The following is a 17,977-nucleotide window of genomic DNA, read 5'->3' as shown; positions in this document are numbered from 1 at the left end:
CACGCAGGAATTTCAACAATTTACAGTGTGCAACCCAAAGTACAAACTAGTGTACCATGTGGACCATACGTGTGGTCAGGATGATAATGATCAGGTTTCTGTGAAACTTCCCAGCATGCCACAGAACACGGATGTAAAAAGAGAAGTGATTGGAGTGTGAAGAGATGAAGCGACATCTAAACACAGTGGACCAATCATGGCAGTCTGCCACATATTGAGGCACAGTTTTGACAACTAGAATCTCCACATGGTTCCTCCTTTGTCCCCACTGTGATTATTCTGCCCCGCGATGGTCTGGGTGGAATTAGGTCACTCTGTCAGAAGTTTAGCAGGTCTCTCTCTCTCTCTCACCTCGTCTTCCCCCTTGTACACCTTCTCATGACCAGAGGTTAGTGGGTCAGTGGGTTTATGTTTTTGATAAAACCAGTGCAGCGGGTGAATGTATGGTTTCGTGTGTGTGTGTGTGTCTGAGTGATTGCACAGGTATTTTGTGTACATTTCCTGGGTAGTGGAGTGAATTAGGTTGGATTATTTGGAGAGACGGAATGTTTAAGGTTCATTAGTTTGGATCCTCAGTTCAGGGGGCAGCTGAGGACACTCTATTCCAGGAGGAGAGTCAAAGCACCGCAGTGACCCTGTTGAGCCTTGTGGGTGTGGGTCACGTTGTCAAAATATAAAAACTTTCTTTTCTCTGTTTGTTTTTTTTAGTCTGGATTTATTCGTGTATCTCAGGAGGAATATTTAATTGCTCCACTACCTCAACATCTGGCCAAACAGCACAACTACAGTGCCCCCAGTGGTCACCACCCACACGTTGTCTACAAACGCTCCGTTGAACACATTGTCCAAAAGTTGACTGGCGATGAACAACAACAACACAACAGCTTTTCGAAACCAGAGACTCCAGACCTTCATCATCATCATCATCATCAGCAGCAGCAGCAGCTGGAACATCTCCACCACAGTCTTCATCATCAGGAGACCCTGCAGAGGCAGTACTTCTGCGGACGCCGCAAGCAATGTATGTAAGGGAACCTTCTATTCCTTTAATGTTGTTCATTTTCCTCCTTCACTGGTTTCAGGGTTGATTCTTCCTGACAGTACAGATGATCAAGTCACTTGATTTGTAGACAGTGGATCAAATTCAGAAACTTGTCTCTAAGTGGACTTTTTTTATGTTTTTATGTAGGAATAAAAATATTCTTTTAAATCTCACCAAGTGTATTTACATACTGTAGTATTGCTTTTGAACTATATATATATTCGTTTTTAAAAGCTAAAAATATGAATGGACCTCATTTTTACCAAACCCGTCGTCAACCTATAAAGAGATCGGTACAGTTTTTTAAGGATTCCCATTCATTAGTTATTTAATTGTGCGTTTTTAAAAGCTAAAAATATGAATGAATGACCTAATTTTTACCAAACCCGTCGTCAACCTTTAAAGAGATTGGTACAGTTTTTTAATGATTCCCATTCATTAGTTATTTAATTGTCATATTTCCCTTTAAATGTCATACTCTAGAAATACAACCAGATTCAAGTATTTTTTTCCCTAAATAAGAGTCTGCATTAGTACGAACACGACAACAGCTAATCGTCATGGTTGAGGAGAGGTAGAATATTTCACTAAGACGACGGATCATCAAACCATACAAATGGTAATTCAGGACATCTCAGTAAAAAGACCGTAATCCTTTTATCAATCAAGAGGTTTTTTTTTAAATGTTTTTATCACACATCTATTTGAGACATCTGTGAGACAGCAACCTGAGGCTTAAAAACCTTTCTGAGATTACAGCCTTATCTTTCCTAGCACTAAAGGGTAAAAAGAAAAATTCCTAGAGAAATGCTATTCTTTATTCCTACCACCAGACATAAGTCCAGGGAAGTGTGTTCATTCACCCTTCACTCCCCCCTCCTTTCCATCTGTTTGCCCTTGTAGATGCTCCGAAGCCCCCCCCTGGTGACCGCTTCATCATGCCAGATGAGTTTCTGATTCCACAGTTGGAAGGTCAAGCCAGGGCAAAGAGATCGCCCATAGACTCCAACAGAGTGGGGGGTCTGAATGTGGAGACCCTCGTGGTGGCAGACAGAAAGATGCTGGAGAAACACGGCAGGGACAACGTGACCACCTACATCCTCACCGTCATGAACATGGTAGAGCAAGAGGGAGGGGACGAGGGAAACGTGGGGGGGGGGCTTTTTAATACTTCTAACAAAAAAATACATAAACATGTATGATGTACTGTACTCTACTACAGCGGTCCCCAACCTTTTTTGTACTACAGACCAGTTGGACGGTATCAGCCGTTACTACGGTAATACCGCGCCATCGTTGAAGGATCATTACATTTTCAAAATAAAACATCTTTTAGACTTTCGTCTGTTAGTATTAGAGTCCTGACCTTTGACCTGTTGTTTAAAAACATTGACAGATTACCTTTGAATGAAGTTAAAAACATTGACAGATTATCTTTGAATGAAAACAGTAAAGGATTACTTTTAGGATGAAGTAAATTAGTAAAACGGAAGTACATTTTGTTTACTGTGTCCCATTGTGGCCGGGTACCAAATGGCGTACGGACCGACACCGGTCCCCGGACCAGGGGTTGGGCACCCCTGGTTTACCATACCTGCCAGAATGGTATACGCTACCTTACATACACTGTATTGCCCCCGACACATTGTTTTGAAATTACCCATGGTTCTTTGCTGTTACTTATGGTATGTTCATGTCCTTTTGTAGGTCTCAAGTCTTTTCAAAGATGGCACCATTGGGACAGACATCAACATTGTGGTGGTCAGTCTGCTTCTACTGGAAAAAGATCCGGTGAGTGGATTCAGGACAGGCTTTGTTGGTCAGTCTGGGCCAGTTGGTTTTTGGTCACACTAAAACAAAGCTATCTTTAGGTGTTTATGGTTTTTATTCTCTCAGTGCTGCTCCTGTGATTCGGTTCAGGGTGTAACCACCTTGTAAAGTTGTGTTTGGCTAAGCTCTTCCTGTGCATTTCCCACTAGATTAAAGGATGCGTACAAACATGATTGACTCACTAAGCCACAAATCATCTGTATTTGTTTTTCCCCGCCTCCTCTTCCAGCTGGGCCTGAACATAAATCACCACGCGGATCAGTCCCTCAACAGTTTCTGTCAGTGGCAGTCTGGTCTCCTGGGGAAAGGTGGTAGGCGGCATGATCATGCCGTTCTCCTCACCGGACTAGACATCTGCTCCTGGAAGAACGAACCCTGTGACACCCTGGGTAAGAGCATGCTAACACAGTGACAACGTTCTTGGTCATCACTTCAAAAACCATGAACTTGAACCTTTGACAGAAATAATTGCTGTGGTCAAGTTAAAGACAGCATAACAGAAGGCAGTGACTGGACCACTGAGGGGGACGGGGGACGGGGGAGGCTTCGGGTGGACTAGTTACTGGAATTGTGTCTTTGTTGGTGCAGGTTTTGCTCCCATCAGTGGCATGTGCAGTAAGTACAGGAGTTGTACCATCAATGAGGACACAGGACTGGGCTTGGCCTTCACCATCGCTCATGAGTCCGGACACAAGTAAGTTTAGGGACAACTTCTGCTGATGAGCCTACACCCTACCACAGTCCTCACTGTAGTTAAACAGAATGTTGATGACACTGTGTGTGGTCATAATACAAACTACTAAAGTCAGAGTGTTGTTTTGGAGAGTCTGGGGTGGTTACCTCCTGCAGATAAACTCTGGTATCAACAACTAAAATCATTGCCTTGCTTCAAGCTCAAGTCAGTTTCCAACCCTGTCATTTCTGCCAGTTTCGGGATGATCCACGATGGAGAGGGAAACCCATGTCGTAAAACAGAAGGAACCATCATGTCTCCAACTCTGACTGGAAACAACGGCGTCTTCTCCTGGTCCACCTGTAGTCGACAGTACCTCAGCCACTTCCTACGGTGGGCCTGACCCTCTGAGAGGGTGTTGTTCACATGCAGACGTTGTTTCTTTGTTCTCTGTTTCACCAACTCTGGTGTTTTTGCTGATTCACCAGAACACCCCAGGCTTCCTGTTTAGTGGACGAGCCTAAGCAGATTGGTCAGTACAAATACCCCGAGCAACTTCCTGGGCAACTGTATGACGCCAACACACAGTGCAAGTGGCAGTTTGGCTCAAAAGCCAAACTCTGCGGCCTTGACTTTGTGAAGGTGAGTGACAGGTTTACATTAATGCTGGTTTTTACTTCCAGAATATTCTACACCAGATGTTGGAGAGCAAAACAGGAAGTGGAAAACTTTGTTTTCAGTTTGTTATTACTGGAACTGCAAACTATATACTCAAAAGACAATGTTTAGATTGGATTGGATTAGATTAGATTAGATTAGCTCAAATTAGATTAGATTAGCTCAAATTAGATTAGACTACTATCTTTTCTCTGGTAATTGCTGGGAAACGGACTAGGGCAAAAACTGTATATGGTGTCACTTGGACTCATCCACCTGGGTTTGAAGTGGTTTTATTTACAAAATGACATCATTGTAAAAAATACAGAATGATGGAAAAACTCTAAACAACCTCTGTGTCTGTGTGTTACCAGGACATCTGTAAGTCTCTGTGGTGTCATCGTGCAGGACATCGATGTGAGACCAAGTTTATGCCTGCTGCAGAGGGAACCAGCTGTGGTGCAGACATGGTGAGGAAAGGTCACGGTGGTCAGGTTTAGGTAACCTGGTTACCAGTAAAAAGTGTTTTGTAAAACTATATTTCACTAAATTTGAAGATTTATTTTATGTACTTTTCTGCATGAAACAAAAGGGGAAAACGACACACCAAAATAAGTTGACCAAATGAGACACCCCTGCTTTAAATAACTCATTGAGTCAACTTAATGACCAGTTGTCAAAGGTTCTGTGCTAATGCTAACTTCCATGAATGATTTAACTAATTATGATATGACATGGTGATAAAATGCTGAAAAGATACTGTACAACAAAATTACGTGTGATGTGGGTGAAGTCAGGGTTTGGCTTGGATTAGTATAGGTGTGGTCTCTTTGCCTGTGCAGGAGCTTGACAGAGTGTGTGTGTGTCCAGGTGTAGTACTAAATTTGTCCAAACAGGAAAATCAGTCAAGACAGCAACTCCTGCTTTTGTATGGATTCTTCCTAAAAATTGTGTTATTCTGTGTCTAATTTCCCTCTTTGTCTTCAATCTAGTGGTGTCGACGGGGTCAGTGTGTTAAATTTGGGGAGCATGGTCCTAGAGCAGTCCACGGTCAGTGGTCATCATGGTCCAAGTGGTCAGATTGCTCCAGAACCTGTGGAGGGGGGGTCATGTACAAGGAACGCTCCTGCAACAATCCCAGGTACATCAAAGCATTCCTTCATTGTCTTTTAACTAGATTACCTTTGTAATGGTTTCATAGGGAGGTGTTAGCCAAGCAGATGACGCAGTGATTGATGTTGTCAAGTGGCTGCTGTGTCAGGAAACATTCAAGTCGAGGTTCGAGCCAAAAATCCAACCGTGGAGGTTTATTTTCCCGAGGTTCTTCTTCTAAACACCTGTAGCGTCTCTGCGCCAGTTAGCTGTCAACAAAGACCTGGAACACACACACACCCCTGCACACAAACACACACACAGTCTGGTGTTGTCAGGACTTTACATAGACCCGAATCATTTCCTAGCACAGCAATGTAACCCCTACAAATTTATGCCTAATCCTGATTCTAATCCTAATCCTGACCCTACCTAGGACCTTACCCAGACTCTAATCCAAACCAACCAAATACCATCTCCCTCAGTGGAGACCTGCAGAATATTAGCCTCTACCCGTGTGGTTAAAAGCTCAAACTTGTGAATAATTACGAGACTGAGCTGCTAATTGTAATATATTACAAATACATCCTAATCCTCACTCTAATCTGAATTTATTCTGTAAATCTTCTCAAAGTATCACCTTCCTCAGTGTTGAACTGCACAACATCCCGATGATGAAGGGCTGAGTCTCGCCACAACAGTGCAGACATCAGCCTCGTTGGCGCAGTAGGCAGCGCGTCAGTCTCATAATCTGAAGGTCGTGAGTTCGAGCCTCACACGGGGCATAACTTTTTGGAGGTGGTATAGATGACCAGGTGGTTGAAAGTTGGGTCTAAAACCATTTCCTCTGATAGTCAGTGCTAGTCTCCTACCCACATATCCCTAATCCTAATCCTTAATCTAACCCTAGTCCTCACTCCTAAATAGATCTTAAACCTCAAACTCCTCTCATGGTATTTGTGAAGTATTCATAGCTGGGATATAAAAGTACTTTGAAATATCTCTGCTCCTCTGAGGTCATTCAGATATTCACTGATATGCAGTCAGATTATTTACACCCAGCCGACGTCTCCACCGCTCACCGTGCAACCAGGCAGATGCTGATGTTACCGTCCTGTCGGTCACAGCCAACTTGTCTCCTAATCCCTGCTGAGGGATCAAAGATGTTTTTAGGGACAGACCAGCTCTCATATGATACACATTACACTCCACGGCTGACAGACCAGACAGAGCCGTGGAGCCCTTTAAAGCAGGTTAGCTGTCAGCTTCATTTATCACTCCTCTGGCGTTAAGGATGGTTTGGTGGCAGCCACCGTGGATAATAGGCAGATCCAGCTAAACGCTGACTGCTGGGTGTTGATACTGATGTGTTTCGGTGGGTGGGCGGCTGCTTAGTGATGTGGGGGCAATCAGTACAATTTAATCTGTGGTAAATGTTAAATCCACTAATGCAATTTCACATAAAAATCCATGAGGATGGAGAAGCTGCTGGGAGTTGGAAAGCCACAGTTTTGTAATGAACATTTTACTTTTGACACCTGAGGGGGGCAGTGTCCTAATGGGATCAGGTCCTCCTGTACTGTTGTCCTGGAAGGTTTGATTTAATTGTACAGAGGTCCGTTCCACTGCAGTGTGTGTCCATGTGGGAATTCCCGAGACAGGGATGAGGCAGGCGACCTAGAGACATCTGACCTTCAGGAGTTGAATCTCATGTTGGTGTGGGGGGCTCATCAAACCTCAGGGGCATGGAAGAGTTTTTAATTAAATGCTGTGAAGGCCGTGTCAGGCCAGGGGAATGACCTCAACACGAGACTTTTGGGAAAGAATTTTTTTTTTATGAAAGTTAGACTGAATGTCTTTATCAAAGTATAGTGTGTACTGTATTTCCAATGTCTTTTGGATTAAAATGATTTGATTGGGTGAGTATTTAGTACCATAATGTCCCACTGACCCACCATGAGCAAGTTACCATATGGGCCACACTAGTAGACTGCTCGGTGTAATGACCAGACTGGTTTGATACATTGTTTCTTGACACTGATGTGAAATGTTTGCAGTGAAGACAATGTCGTACATTTTTATTTCAGTTCTAAGGTCTTCTCTACTGTCTTGTCTTCTAGACCACAGAACAATGGAAAATTCTGTACTGGATCCAGTCGCTTTAATCAACTGTGCAACACTTGGCCCTGTCCTCCCACCAGTGTGGACTTCAGGGCCCAGCAGTGTGCCGAGTTCAACAGCAAGCCTTTCAGAGGCTGGTACTACAAATGGAAGCCCTACACAAAAGTCGACGGTGAGGTGTCTGATAATGAATGATCAATGACCATGCAGTTGATTACATTGATGCATGCAAAAAATGCACCATGCAGTTGATTACATTGATGCATGTTATTATGTTACATATATTACTGGTAAGTAGTTGAAATACAAAGATTGAACTAAAAGAAAATCTCAAGGTACAGTGTGGTAATGGAAAATATATTTTTTACAATAGATCAGGGAATATATATATATATATATATAATATTTATTTATATATTTTTCATAATTAAAAGAAATATTATCATCTGGCCTAATCTGTCTACAACACGACCCACCTTTGGTCTGCGACCCACATTTGCCTGCTGTAGTTTAAATCTAGTTGAAAATGACCTGGCCTTTTTAGAACCCCCCTAAATGCACACTCATGTAAATGTGCTAAATAACTGCTCATTGAATATTTTTTTAAATTTATTTTGTCTTGTACCTGTGTGTCGGACCTAAAATACATACTGATTATTTTGTTAATGTAATATGCAGCGCTCCTGGATCATGTTGCACAAGTTAAAAAAAAAAAAAGGTCTCATTGTTTAAAGAACACGGCAGCATTTACACCAACACAAAAACAGATTGCCCCGGGGCAAGATTTTTCCTGTTTTAATTCCGTGGATCTTTTTTTCTATTTGTCAGCCTGCTGCACTTTCTTGGACCAAATCTCTTTCATTAAGTGCTTCTGTAAAACCGGCCTCCTTTTACTGCTGTAGTGATTAAAAACCAAAAAAGCTGGAGGAAAAGATCATTCTGTGTAATGTGAATGGGAGACATGCAGTCACCTGCACTCTCTGACACAGCGGGCATGGATTTAAAAGGGACGCCCGCAGGCCAGCTTTGTTACACAGTGAGAGAGAGAGGAGGGAGGAGGGAGAGAGAGGAGTGAGGGAGAGCAGTGTGTTTGGCCGCAGTCCCAGGCCTGTTTAAGCTGTTGATGGATGGGAGGTGATGTAGAAATGAACAAAGTCTGAACTGCCTTCTGGGACCTGGGGCCAAGTCACCTTCATCGTCATTTATTTTAATCAAACATGGCTGCGGAGAATTGTCAGCGATAACTGATCTGAACTACAAAATAAACCTGTTGCCCCACGTGAATTTCCCTCGGTGCAATCACTGTCACTGTCTTCTCCAATTCACTCCCCGCAGGGTACTTTGTACACAGATTTGAATACATCAAATACAGTACACTGAAGCGGACACTGTCACTGCAGGCTTCCATTTCACTTCATTCTAACATTTCATTTTCAGACAAGTTATGAATAATCTGTGGATGAAGTTTAGGGCTGTTCAACCATTAGACAATTTGTTTAGATTTTTAAAAAATGCTTTGTGTTCGAGGGTTCAATAAAAATCTGATTAGGTCAAAGGTCACGCAGCTGACACCTGCAGAAATGATAAACATCTGTCTGAGGACTTTCTGACTGACCCTCATCTTCATCTTCGTCCTCTCTGCAGCTGAAGACACCTGTAAACTCTACTGCTCTGCCGAGGACTTTGACTTCTTCTTCGCCATGTCCAGTAAGGTCAAAGATGGTACGACCTGCTCCGATGGGGAGGGAGGTGTGTGCATCGATGGGGTGTGTGAGGTACGTGGACATGTTACAATAATTTTAAGAATGAAAAGGGATATGACTGGATTCCTTTAGAATGAAGTAAATTAGTCAAATAATTTTTTAGAATTGTCAGATATGTTTAACGTGATTGGTCAATTAGATTGTGGAAGAGTAGTCGACCCAGCAGAAGTGGGTAGTACAGTGTATCCGAGCACTCCTGGTACTGATACTAGCCCTGTTGTTGTTGTAGGCAGTGGGCTGTGACCAGACTCTGGGCTCCAAAGCCTCTCTGGACGCCTGTGGAGCCTGTAATGGAGACAATTCCACCTGCAGGTTCTTCAGGGGAGAATACACCGTTCAACAATGGGCCAATGGTAATGATCCGTCCTGGTTTTTACCTGTATCTGAAGTAAAGGTTTTACACACTTCGTAACGAGTAACAAATTCAGAGGTGCGATGAGTGGCTTCTGGGTATTTTGACTCAAATCTCGGATTGTTACACGTCTTTATTACCTCATGCCGACCAGATTTAAACGTCTTTATTACCTCATGCCGACCAGAACAGTAATGGAGGAACAGCTGGTCGGGGGAGTGTTATTAGTGTATGTAGGTGGTTGTTCAGGCCTTCTGGTTCAACAATGACCCATGAGCTAGTGCATATTTGTCAAACTCAAGGCCCGTGGGCCAAATGTGTCCCACCAAGTCAATTTGTATGGCCCATAGGAGTATTTAATGTTTTTTAATAAAGGTTCACACTGCTAAGTTTCTTAACTCATTGTTCACAAAATACCAAAAATTGCTGCTCCTGGGACAAGACCAGGTGTTGTCCAGTTTCATGGATTGGGTTTCATGGAGCTTTACCAGGTTTTGTCCACTTTCATGGATTGGGTTTCATGGAGCTTTTCAGGACAGCAGGTTGGACACCACGTCCACTGTCTACACTGAAAAATTAATAATGGACCGATGTCTTTGATGCTTGAAAATGTCCTCAACAAATCTACTTTTTGTTACACTTTTCAGAGTACTACTCCGTGGTAACAGTACCAACCGGGGCGAGGAGCATTCACATACAGGAGATGGTGGCGTCCAGCAGCTATTTGGCCGTACGCAACCTCAAAAGGAAGTACCACCTGACAGGGGACTGGACTGTGGACTGGCCAGGAAAGTTTCACTTTGGCGGAACCGAGTTCGTGTACCAGCGCTCGTCCAACCAGCCCGAGAGCCTTTATGCTGCCGGACCGACTAATGAGACGCTGGTGTTTGAAGTAAGCCGCTGCCACTGGGTGACGTCCGTTAGCATGAATTAGCTTTGACAGGACTGTCTGAACAGGATGGGGCTCACATAAAAAGATGGCTGGGTGGGGAACCAGGCTAGGTTTTTGTAAAGCTGTGGTGGGGATTGACTTTGGGCGCTCGGTTACATCAGCCCTGCTGTGTTAAGTGAGTGGTCCGGGGGGTCATTTGGTAGAGGTTTGAGTTTTGAATGTATTCAGTGGAGCTTTAAAAATTGAAAACTTGCAGAGGGCAAGTCAACCATCAGCCCATTGTGCTGCTGGGTCGGTATATCTTTGTGACAACAGCAGTACAACGGGCGGAGTGATTTATTTTTGTGACCCTCCCCCACGCCCGCCGAGTCTAAAATGAAGGTTCTTCCCACATAACTTTGTCAGTGAAAGCATTTATTTTGGCTTGAACCCTGACTCTGCGTTGAAACAACAAAAGTAGAAACCAGGTGAAGACGAGACGTTAGTTGCGTTCCACTCCATTGGTGAAATAGTTTGCCTTCTTTCATTACCTCATACCAGTGTAGGACTGCAGTAAATTGGGATTGACGTGCCTGTAGTACCAGATGTGTTTCTGAAGTACTGGGTACTTCACTGACCATCAGGAATTGTTTTTGTTGGTCAATTTAAAAAAAGACTCTTCAGCTTGTGGACACTTTAGTGGGATTTCTGTCGTAGACGGCGTTTGGACTCTTATTTTTGTTCACTTGTGCAACATGATGGTTTGCAGAGACGCACTCTTTTAATTATAATCTCCAGGATCGTGCCCTGGGGACGACTTCCATTCTTATTCTTAGCTGCATTGCGATCATTTCTGCACTGCCACAGTCTTCCTGTCACACAGTCCAATCTACTTAGGAAAAACAATGGTTTTATTTACCGAGGACTTTGTCCTTTTTAGTTGTCCCATGTGGTTTTAGGAAAATAAATGTTTATAGCCAGGACAAATAAAAATGACAGCGTCCGTATGGGTTGATGCAAAGTTCTGTCAGACATTTATGCAGCGATGTTTTCAATGTTATTAACGTTATTCAAAAAGTACTTTGTTGGTGTTTTGTTCACAGGTTATTGTTAGTTTAAGATCCACTTTAAACAACCAGACACATTGTTTTATAATCAGAAAAATCTGGAAAAATTATAAATATAAATATAAATATAAAAAGCATGACTGTGGTGACAGCTGATCAAGGGATGAACCAAAAGAGATTCTTCCGTCAATAATCTGGAATTGATGCTTTAAAAGCTCTTCATATCTGACGCAAGTTTTCTCTTCGGTGCTTCTGAAGTAGTGATGTCATCGTCTTCTTTAAGTCTCAGCTTCAACATTTGACTCTGAAACAACAGACTGCCGTGTCTTAATTACGAGTGTCCAGATCATGTCCAGCAGCGAGGTCAGATGAAGCAGATTGTTAATCTGCAGATGCCACAGACTATAATCTTTAGAAATGTGTCGTGCAATTACCAAAAGAGGGAGATGATGATGAAGAGTAGGTGTCAAAGAAAGAAGAGAGAGGAGATTGGGATTAAAAGATTAACAGTCCAGAAATTTAATTCTTGGATGTTGGACTTAAAGGCAGCCCCAAAGGATTTCAGCTGCAAATGAAAAAAGTCAAACCATCGAACTAACTGGGCCTGTCACAGAAACACAGAGAAGAGAGACAGAGGATTCTTGGGGGAGTTGGTGGGAGGAGTGGGGGGTCCTCACCCAGCCTCCAACACTTAAAGAAAACCAAATGTTGAGGAGAGAGGGTGTAAACTGTGACAAGGTGTTCACAAGTGCACAGCTGGTGAGAAGGAGGTGGGGGGTGGGTGGAGGAGCGGTTTACAAGGGTTAAAGGAGGAAGGAGATACAAATATAGCTGCCTCTGGAGGTTTGAAGGAGAAGCTGGGACGACGTGCAGGACTGAGAGACATCTGTGTTTGCTTCACTTGAATTATTTTTCTCAAAAGACTCAATGTCAAAAATTGGTCTCTGTGGTCTGAAGGGTAAAGTTAGTACTGCAGTACTGCTGAGTAGTGGTGGTTTTGTGGTTCGGTTTATGGACTGGGGTTGTTCTGAGCCACTCAAGTGAACCAGTTCACTCAAATGAACCAGTTCACTCAGCAGCAACTTTTGAACTAACTCATGTCGGTGAACTGACTCAACCTTATCATCCAGGCTTTCCGTGTTTCAGGTGGAAACTCTTCAACTATTGGTCCACTTACTCATGTGTCATGAGTCGTTTGACTCCAGTCCGTCACCTGATCCACTTGATGCATCCATCAGTTTTTTCAGTGGTTTTTGGTAACTCTTGTCAGTGAATGGAGTCATGATAAGTTGTGATTGTGATTATGATAAGTCCAATGTCCACTAACTCCTGCTGTCTGCTCAGCGTGATAAGTCCAATGTCTGTCCATAAGTCCACTAACTCCTGCTGTCTGCTCAGCAGCAACTTTAAAGGACTCAGATGACCAGGACTAACTGGACTAACTGGGACTCTTTGGTCTTGATTCAGTACAAGGATCTGAATCAATAACATGGACGATTCAGGAACTGAATGACTCTACTGCAGGGTTTGTGTTTGTGTGGAACAGTGCTTAGTTCTGTTGCCTTACTGGACGTCTGTCACTGGTTCAAACCCCGACTCATACTGAGGATGAACTGAGGTTTCTACTGCTAAATGATAAATCATGTTCTTAATCGGTCTAAACACAGCAGTACAGAGTGTGATACAAACATTGTTATCAGTTTACACTCACTGCCTTGTTGGCATCCAACTTTTATATGTTGCAATAATACTCATTAAAGGCTGTGTTAGTGTCAGGACTCTTTACACTCTTTACTAATGAGTGTGATCTGTGACCACAGGAGGTCGTAAGGTCACCGTGTGCACCATGGCAGGGTGATTATTTTTATCTCCTGCACCAGATCTGACGGTTCAGACTCTCAGACTCATTATGGCTGTGGGCAACAGATGTCTGAACGTGGGGCAATAGTGGGGAAGACAGGGTTGGACATGTCTTCCTGAAGTGAATGTTTGAATATAAGTTTCTGTTTTGGCAGACAATGCTCACGCTGTGGTTGTGGTTAGCAGGGTGTACTTAGCATTAGGTTTTTAAGAAGGCTTCCAATCTTCCAGGGTGTGTGTGTCTTCTGGAGGATCAGGGGAAAAATGTGATTTGGCAAAGCAGCGAGGATCGGTGAGAGTTGGTTTGCTGGAATACAGGGCATGTGGTTGGTGGTAGCTGTGTGTTTGTGTTTGTGTATATTTATATGTATTTATATACATAGATATATAACAAAATACATCTGACTCAGCAGAGATGTCATCCATGGTCCTCAGTCCATGAGAGACCATCAGGTTTTTTTTGCTTTATTTTTAAACAACACCATCAGGTTTCTGATCACTGACCAGTCGATCAGTGCATTTCTACCTGTATTTACCTGATCTCAGGTAGAAGAACACAGTGACATTATGTTGCTTTTATAGCAACAAGCTCAACATGAAATACAGGCTGTTACACAAACTTACATTAACCTGTAATTTGTAACCAGCCTCCTTGACTTCCTGTCTGCTGTTGAAAAATTTCCCATTTTCAACTCAGAGACTGCGTTCATTTCTTGTCATGCTGCTGTTAAATTATATATGAGAGCTCGTAGTTAAAGTTCTGCTCAGGATTATTTTGAGTTCCTTGGATAAAATGTACCTTCAGACGGAAATGTTGACTCCGTTCTCTCCTCAGATTCTGCTGCAGGGAAAGAACCCAGGTGTGGTGTGGGAATACACTCTACCTCGCACCGAGAGGAAACCTGACTACAGCTGGGGCGTGGTGCGTTCTGACTGCTCAGCTCCATGTGCTGGGGGTGAGTCTGCCTTTGAATGGGCTAAGTACATGTTTGTGTGTGTATGTGTGTTTGTCTGGTAGGGATATACATGTAGGGACATTTTTTGGGGTGGGGCTCTAGTCTTTTTAGGAACTTTATACAGGCCCTTTATGGATGACAGGATATTTTGTGATTGAAAGTTGAGTTTGGAGCTAGGATTGGAATCATGGTAAGATTAGTGTTGGGTCAAGGATTAAGATAAAGCGTACATTTGTAATAATTAATTTAAATAAAATAATTCACTGTAAGAATCTCTGATGAACAGATTCATCCTTTGACAACATAAGATCATGCCCCGTGTGAGGTTCGAACTCACGACCTTCAGATTATGAGACTGACGCGCTGCCTACTGCGCCAACGAGGCTGATGGTTATGGGTTATTCGTGGGAAAACTGGAAACAAAACGAGTCTTTAGGGTCAAGTTTGGATAAGAATTAAGGTCAGATTAGAAAGAGAAGCTGTGTGTGCTTGTCTGGTAAAGCTATACTTGTGAGGACATTTTTTTGGAATGGGAGGGGGGAATTAAGAGTTGTGATGGGACTTTGTTCTTTTGGGGACATTTTTACAGGCCCTTAATGAATGACAGGATATTTTATGGTTCAAGGCTAAATCTGAAGTTAGGATTATGGTGAGATGAGTGGTGGGTCAAGGATTAAAATTACACATACATTTGTAATAATTAAAGTAAAGAAAATAAGTCACTCTGATGAAGGGGTTCATTCTTTGACAACATAAGGTTATGCCCCGTGTGAGGCTCGAACTCACGACCTTCAGATTATGAGACTGACGCGCTGCCTACTGCGCCAACGAGGCTGATGTTTATGGAGTCATTTGTGGGAAAAAATGAGAACAAAAGTCTCTAGGGTCAAGTTTAGGGTCAAGTTAGGATAAGGATTAGGATCAGATTAGATTTAGTTGAAGGAATGTGTGTGTGTGTCTGTGTCTTTTGTTCTTTATTATACCAATGTCAGTACAACATACTGTAGCCAATTGTAAATACGATGCAGATAACTGTCACTCACTGTCATTAGGTCGGATCTCCACCAAGGCAATCTGTCTGCAGGACCTGAAGGTCCAGGTCAACTCTACTCAGTGTAATCCCCTCACCAGACCAACGCTGGGCTCCCATCTGTGCAACACACAGCCCTGCCCTGCATAGTAAGTGCTGCTGCATTGTATACACACACACACACACACACACACACACATACACATACACATACATACATGGTCAGAGACCAGCCTGTTGCTGGTCAGGAACTACAAACTGTCCACTGTGATCAGTCTGTTTCTAGTGATCTTTGTACCAAACTTCTTTTGAACTGTGAGAACTGAAAGAAATGGAGTGAAATTGTATTTGAATCATAAGTGAAGACAGTTTGAAAGAAAAAAAAAATCACTGACATTTATTTCTAAGTGTTCTAGAGTAATTGGACTCCCGGCAGGAATTCATTGGGTTGTGAGGGAGGCTGTGTTTTCTACAGCACCCTCCACTGGTTTGTCATGAAGCGAGGACAGTAGATGTTGAATGAACATTCATTCATCCATTCAGAAAAAGAAGAAAAGTCTGACTTCTTTGTCTGGATCCCTTTCATATTTGTCTGCCAAAAACCTCTCGACTTTCCCTAATTTTTAATGTGGTGCTAATGCTAAACTCGGTCGCCCTGATGTTCCACTCAGTGGCATGCATTTTTAAAGAAGGCTGAGAATTATGCATCGCAGCAAGCTAGAGGAGAAGCCCGGTTGACGAGCAATAAAAGGGAATAAGTTACAAAAGTACTGAATAAATAAAGAACCTCGTTCTGTGCAGGCCTGTGGTTGAAGAAGTTGAGCTGAGCTGGCTCGATTTACAGCATTGATTTACAGAGAGCAGGGCAGAGAACCACGACACACGCCGCGTGGACTCAACTTAGAGACCAAGTGTGTACTGGTTTCTATAAGGTACAGTGGTGGTTGCTGGTCTATGAAACAGGTGAAGATTGGAGCCGAAAAGCTACAAATTGTGTATGTATGTTTTACATATATATGTATATTGTATATATTTATGTATATATGTATATATACTGTATGTATATAAATATATACATACAGTATATATATGTATATTTATATATAGAAATATAGAAAGTCATGCCTACATTCAGTTGACTTTCATATCAGTGCCTGTCCTCGCCCCGGCAGTTTGACACACTTGAACCACACACAGTGTCAGTTAGTGAAAGTTTTTAAGGACAAAAATAAGACTGCGGTCAGTGGTGGCCTGCAGCGGAGTGAAGAGCTTCAGCCACTTTCTCCTGATGATGTATTGTTATTTATAAACCTGGGAAAACACATGGGGGGTCGAGGGGAGGGGGGTGAGGTGAGGTAAACAGCCCCAGAGCCAAACATCCAAAACCAGTACTTTTAAGTCCCGATGGTTGACATCGCTCCTACTTCCTAATTGCAGCTTGGTCTGGCTGCCTGGTTCGTCTGTGGCTTCTGAAGGAGAATGAAAGCGTTCTTCTGCCCTGCAGCAGGTTGGGCGGTGAGGAGAGCCGCTCTTTGTGGCAGCGTGTCCTCTCAGAACTGGACAGAGACATCTGCCCGTCTCACCATGTCTCTCTTCTAAGCCTGTGGTTGTCAGACCAGTCATTTACTCTAATCACTGCCCTGGTCTGTGCCCAGGCCAAGACTGCTGCTATTTTAGAGGCAACGGTCGACTTTCATCAGCAGAGAGGGGAGGAGAGGGGAGGAGAGGAGAGGGAAGAGTCTGAGTGATGACAAGACAGAGCCGCACGGTGGCTGAGTGGCCAGTGCTCACAGCAAAAAGGTCACTGGTTCAAATCCAGTCCATCTGCAGATTAACTTAGCTTTTCACTCTGAACTGACCACAGGTGTGAATGAGTGTGATTGGTTGTGTGTTTCTCTATATCAGTGACCCTGTGAATGATCCAAGGTTTACCCCCGACCCCGCACCCCACTGCTTCACCCCTCACTTACCCCTCTCTGTGAAGAAGTGGTAGAAAAGAAATGAAGTACTCTGATAGTACTAAGTAGTTATTCAGGGTATAATGGTACTTTTCCCACTGTCCCACAGCTACCTACTGTACATCACGCCCACATTTATATCTACTTTTACAAGAGTCAGTTATTATTCCACCTAAATGATTTTCTGTTATCGATGCTCTCTGCTGCAGCTGGGTGACCGGTGAGTGGGGGCCCTGCAGTCGTTCATGTGGAGGAGGTCAGCAGACCAGGACCCTACGCTGCCAGAGAAAGGTCACATACCAGAGGGACGAGGTCGTGGCCCACTACCTGTGCCCTGTCATTTCTCCAGCCCAGGTCCAGCCGTGCAATACCCAGGCATGTCCACCAGAGTGGAGCACAGGATCCTGGTCTCAGGTGGGTTCTGTCGAAGAAACATAGAATAGAATAGAATAGATTTAAAAAAGTTCTTAAAAGTAAAACTCACTCTGAAGCCTAGTTTATGCCCTCGGCAGTTCTGACGTTTGTGTGTGTACCCTGGGTTTGTTATGTGGCTAATGTTTTTACAGAAGCTCTCCAAAGACTTTTATTTTGAAAACGCTTCTCAAAGTGAAAGTTTGTAATACATTTAGGAAGCATGCTGCTGGGAATTCAATTTATATAGGAACTTACAGTTTTTAGTTATTAATACTGAGATATTTAAAGTGA

General features: G+C 43.2%; 1 protein-coding gene and 3 non-coding genes across 5 annotated transcripts in view; 2 read left to right on the top strand and 2 right to left on the bottom strand.

Annotated features, from left to right (window-relative positions):
• adamts18 (ADAM metallopeptidase with thrombospondin type 1 motif, 18) overlaps nucleotides 1-17,977 on the top strand; it is a 35,759-nt gene that overhangs the window by 11,794 nt on the left and 5,988 nt on the right. Inside the window, exons 4-19 of one of the 2 annotated variants that reach the window (XM_008310279.3) lie at nucleotides 709-1,021; nucleotides 1,946-2,160; nucleotides 2,750-2,833; nucleotides 3,102-3,261; nucleotides 3,461-3,566; nucleotides 3,801-3,938; nucleotides 4,034-4,187; nucleotides 4,577-4,672; nucleotides 5,195-5,343; nucleotides 7,415-7,587; nucleotides 9,060-9,190; nucleotides 9,408-9,531; nucleotides 10,178-10,422; nucleotides 14,164-14,284; nucleotides 15,337-15,463; nucleotides 17,482-17,686. In XM_008310279.3, coding sequence (XP_008308501.1) covers nucleotides 709-1,021; nucleotides 1,946-2,160; nucleotides 2,750-2,833; nucleotides 3,102-3,261; nucleotides 3,461-3,566; nucleotides 3,801-3,938; nucleotides 4,034-4,187; nucleotides 4,577-4,672; nucleotides 5,195-5,343; nucleotides 7,415-7,587; nucleotides 9,060-9,190; nucleotides 9,408-9,531; nucleotides 10,178-10,422; nucleotides 14,164-14,284; nucleotides 15,337-15,463; nucleotides 17,482-17,686 — 2,541 coding nt within the window. Of the gene's footprint in view, nucleotides 1-708; nucleotides 1,026-1,945; nucleotides 2,161-2,749; nucleotides 2,834-3,101; nucleotides 3,262-3,460; nucleotides 3,567-3,800; nucleotides 3,939-4,033; nucleotides 4,188-4,576; nucleotides 4,673-5,194; nucleotides 5,344-7,414; nucleotides 7,588-9,059; nucleotides 9,191-9,407; nucleotides 9,532-10,177; nucleotides 10,423-14,163; nucleotides 14,285-15,336; nucleotides 15,464-17,481; nucleotides 17,687-17,977 lie in introns of those variants that run through there. The other variant, XM_017032322.2, reaches the window with a different exon arrangement.
• On the top strand, nucleotides 6,007-6,079 carry trnam-cau (transfer RNA methionine (anticodon CAU)). The gene has a single exon. It is a non-coding gene; the product is annotated as a tRNA-Met (tRNA).
• On the bottom strand, nucleotides 14,597-14,669 carry trnam-cau (transfer RNA methionine (anticodon CAU)). Its single transcript has one exon. It is a non-coding gene; the product is annotated as a tRNA-Met (tRNA).
• On the bottom strand, nucleotides 15,046-15,118 carry trnam-cau (transfer RNA methionine (anticodon CAU)). The gene has a single exon. It is a non-coding gene; the product is annotated as a tRNA-Met (tRNA).

This window comes from Cynoglossus semilaevis, chromosome 5 (genome assembly GCF_000523025.1).
Source record: "Cynoglossus semilaevis isolate Cse_v1.0 chromosome 5, Cse_v1.0, whole genome shotgun sequence".
Classification (NCBI taxonomy): Eukaryota; Metazoa; Chordata; class Actinopteri; order Pleuronectiformes; family Cynoglossidae; genus Cynoglossus; species Cynoglossus semilaevis.
This window is presented reverse-complemented; position numbering and strand designations above follow the sequence as displayed.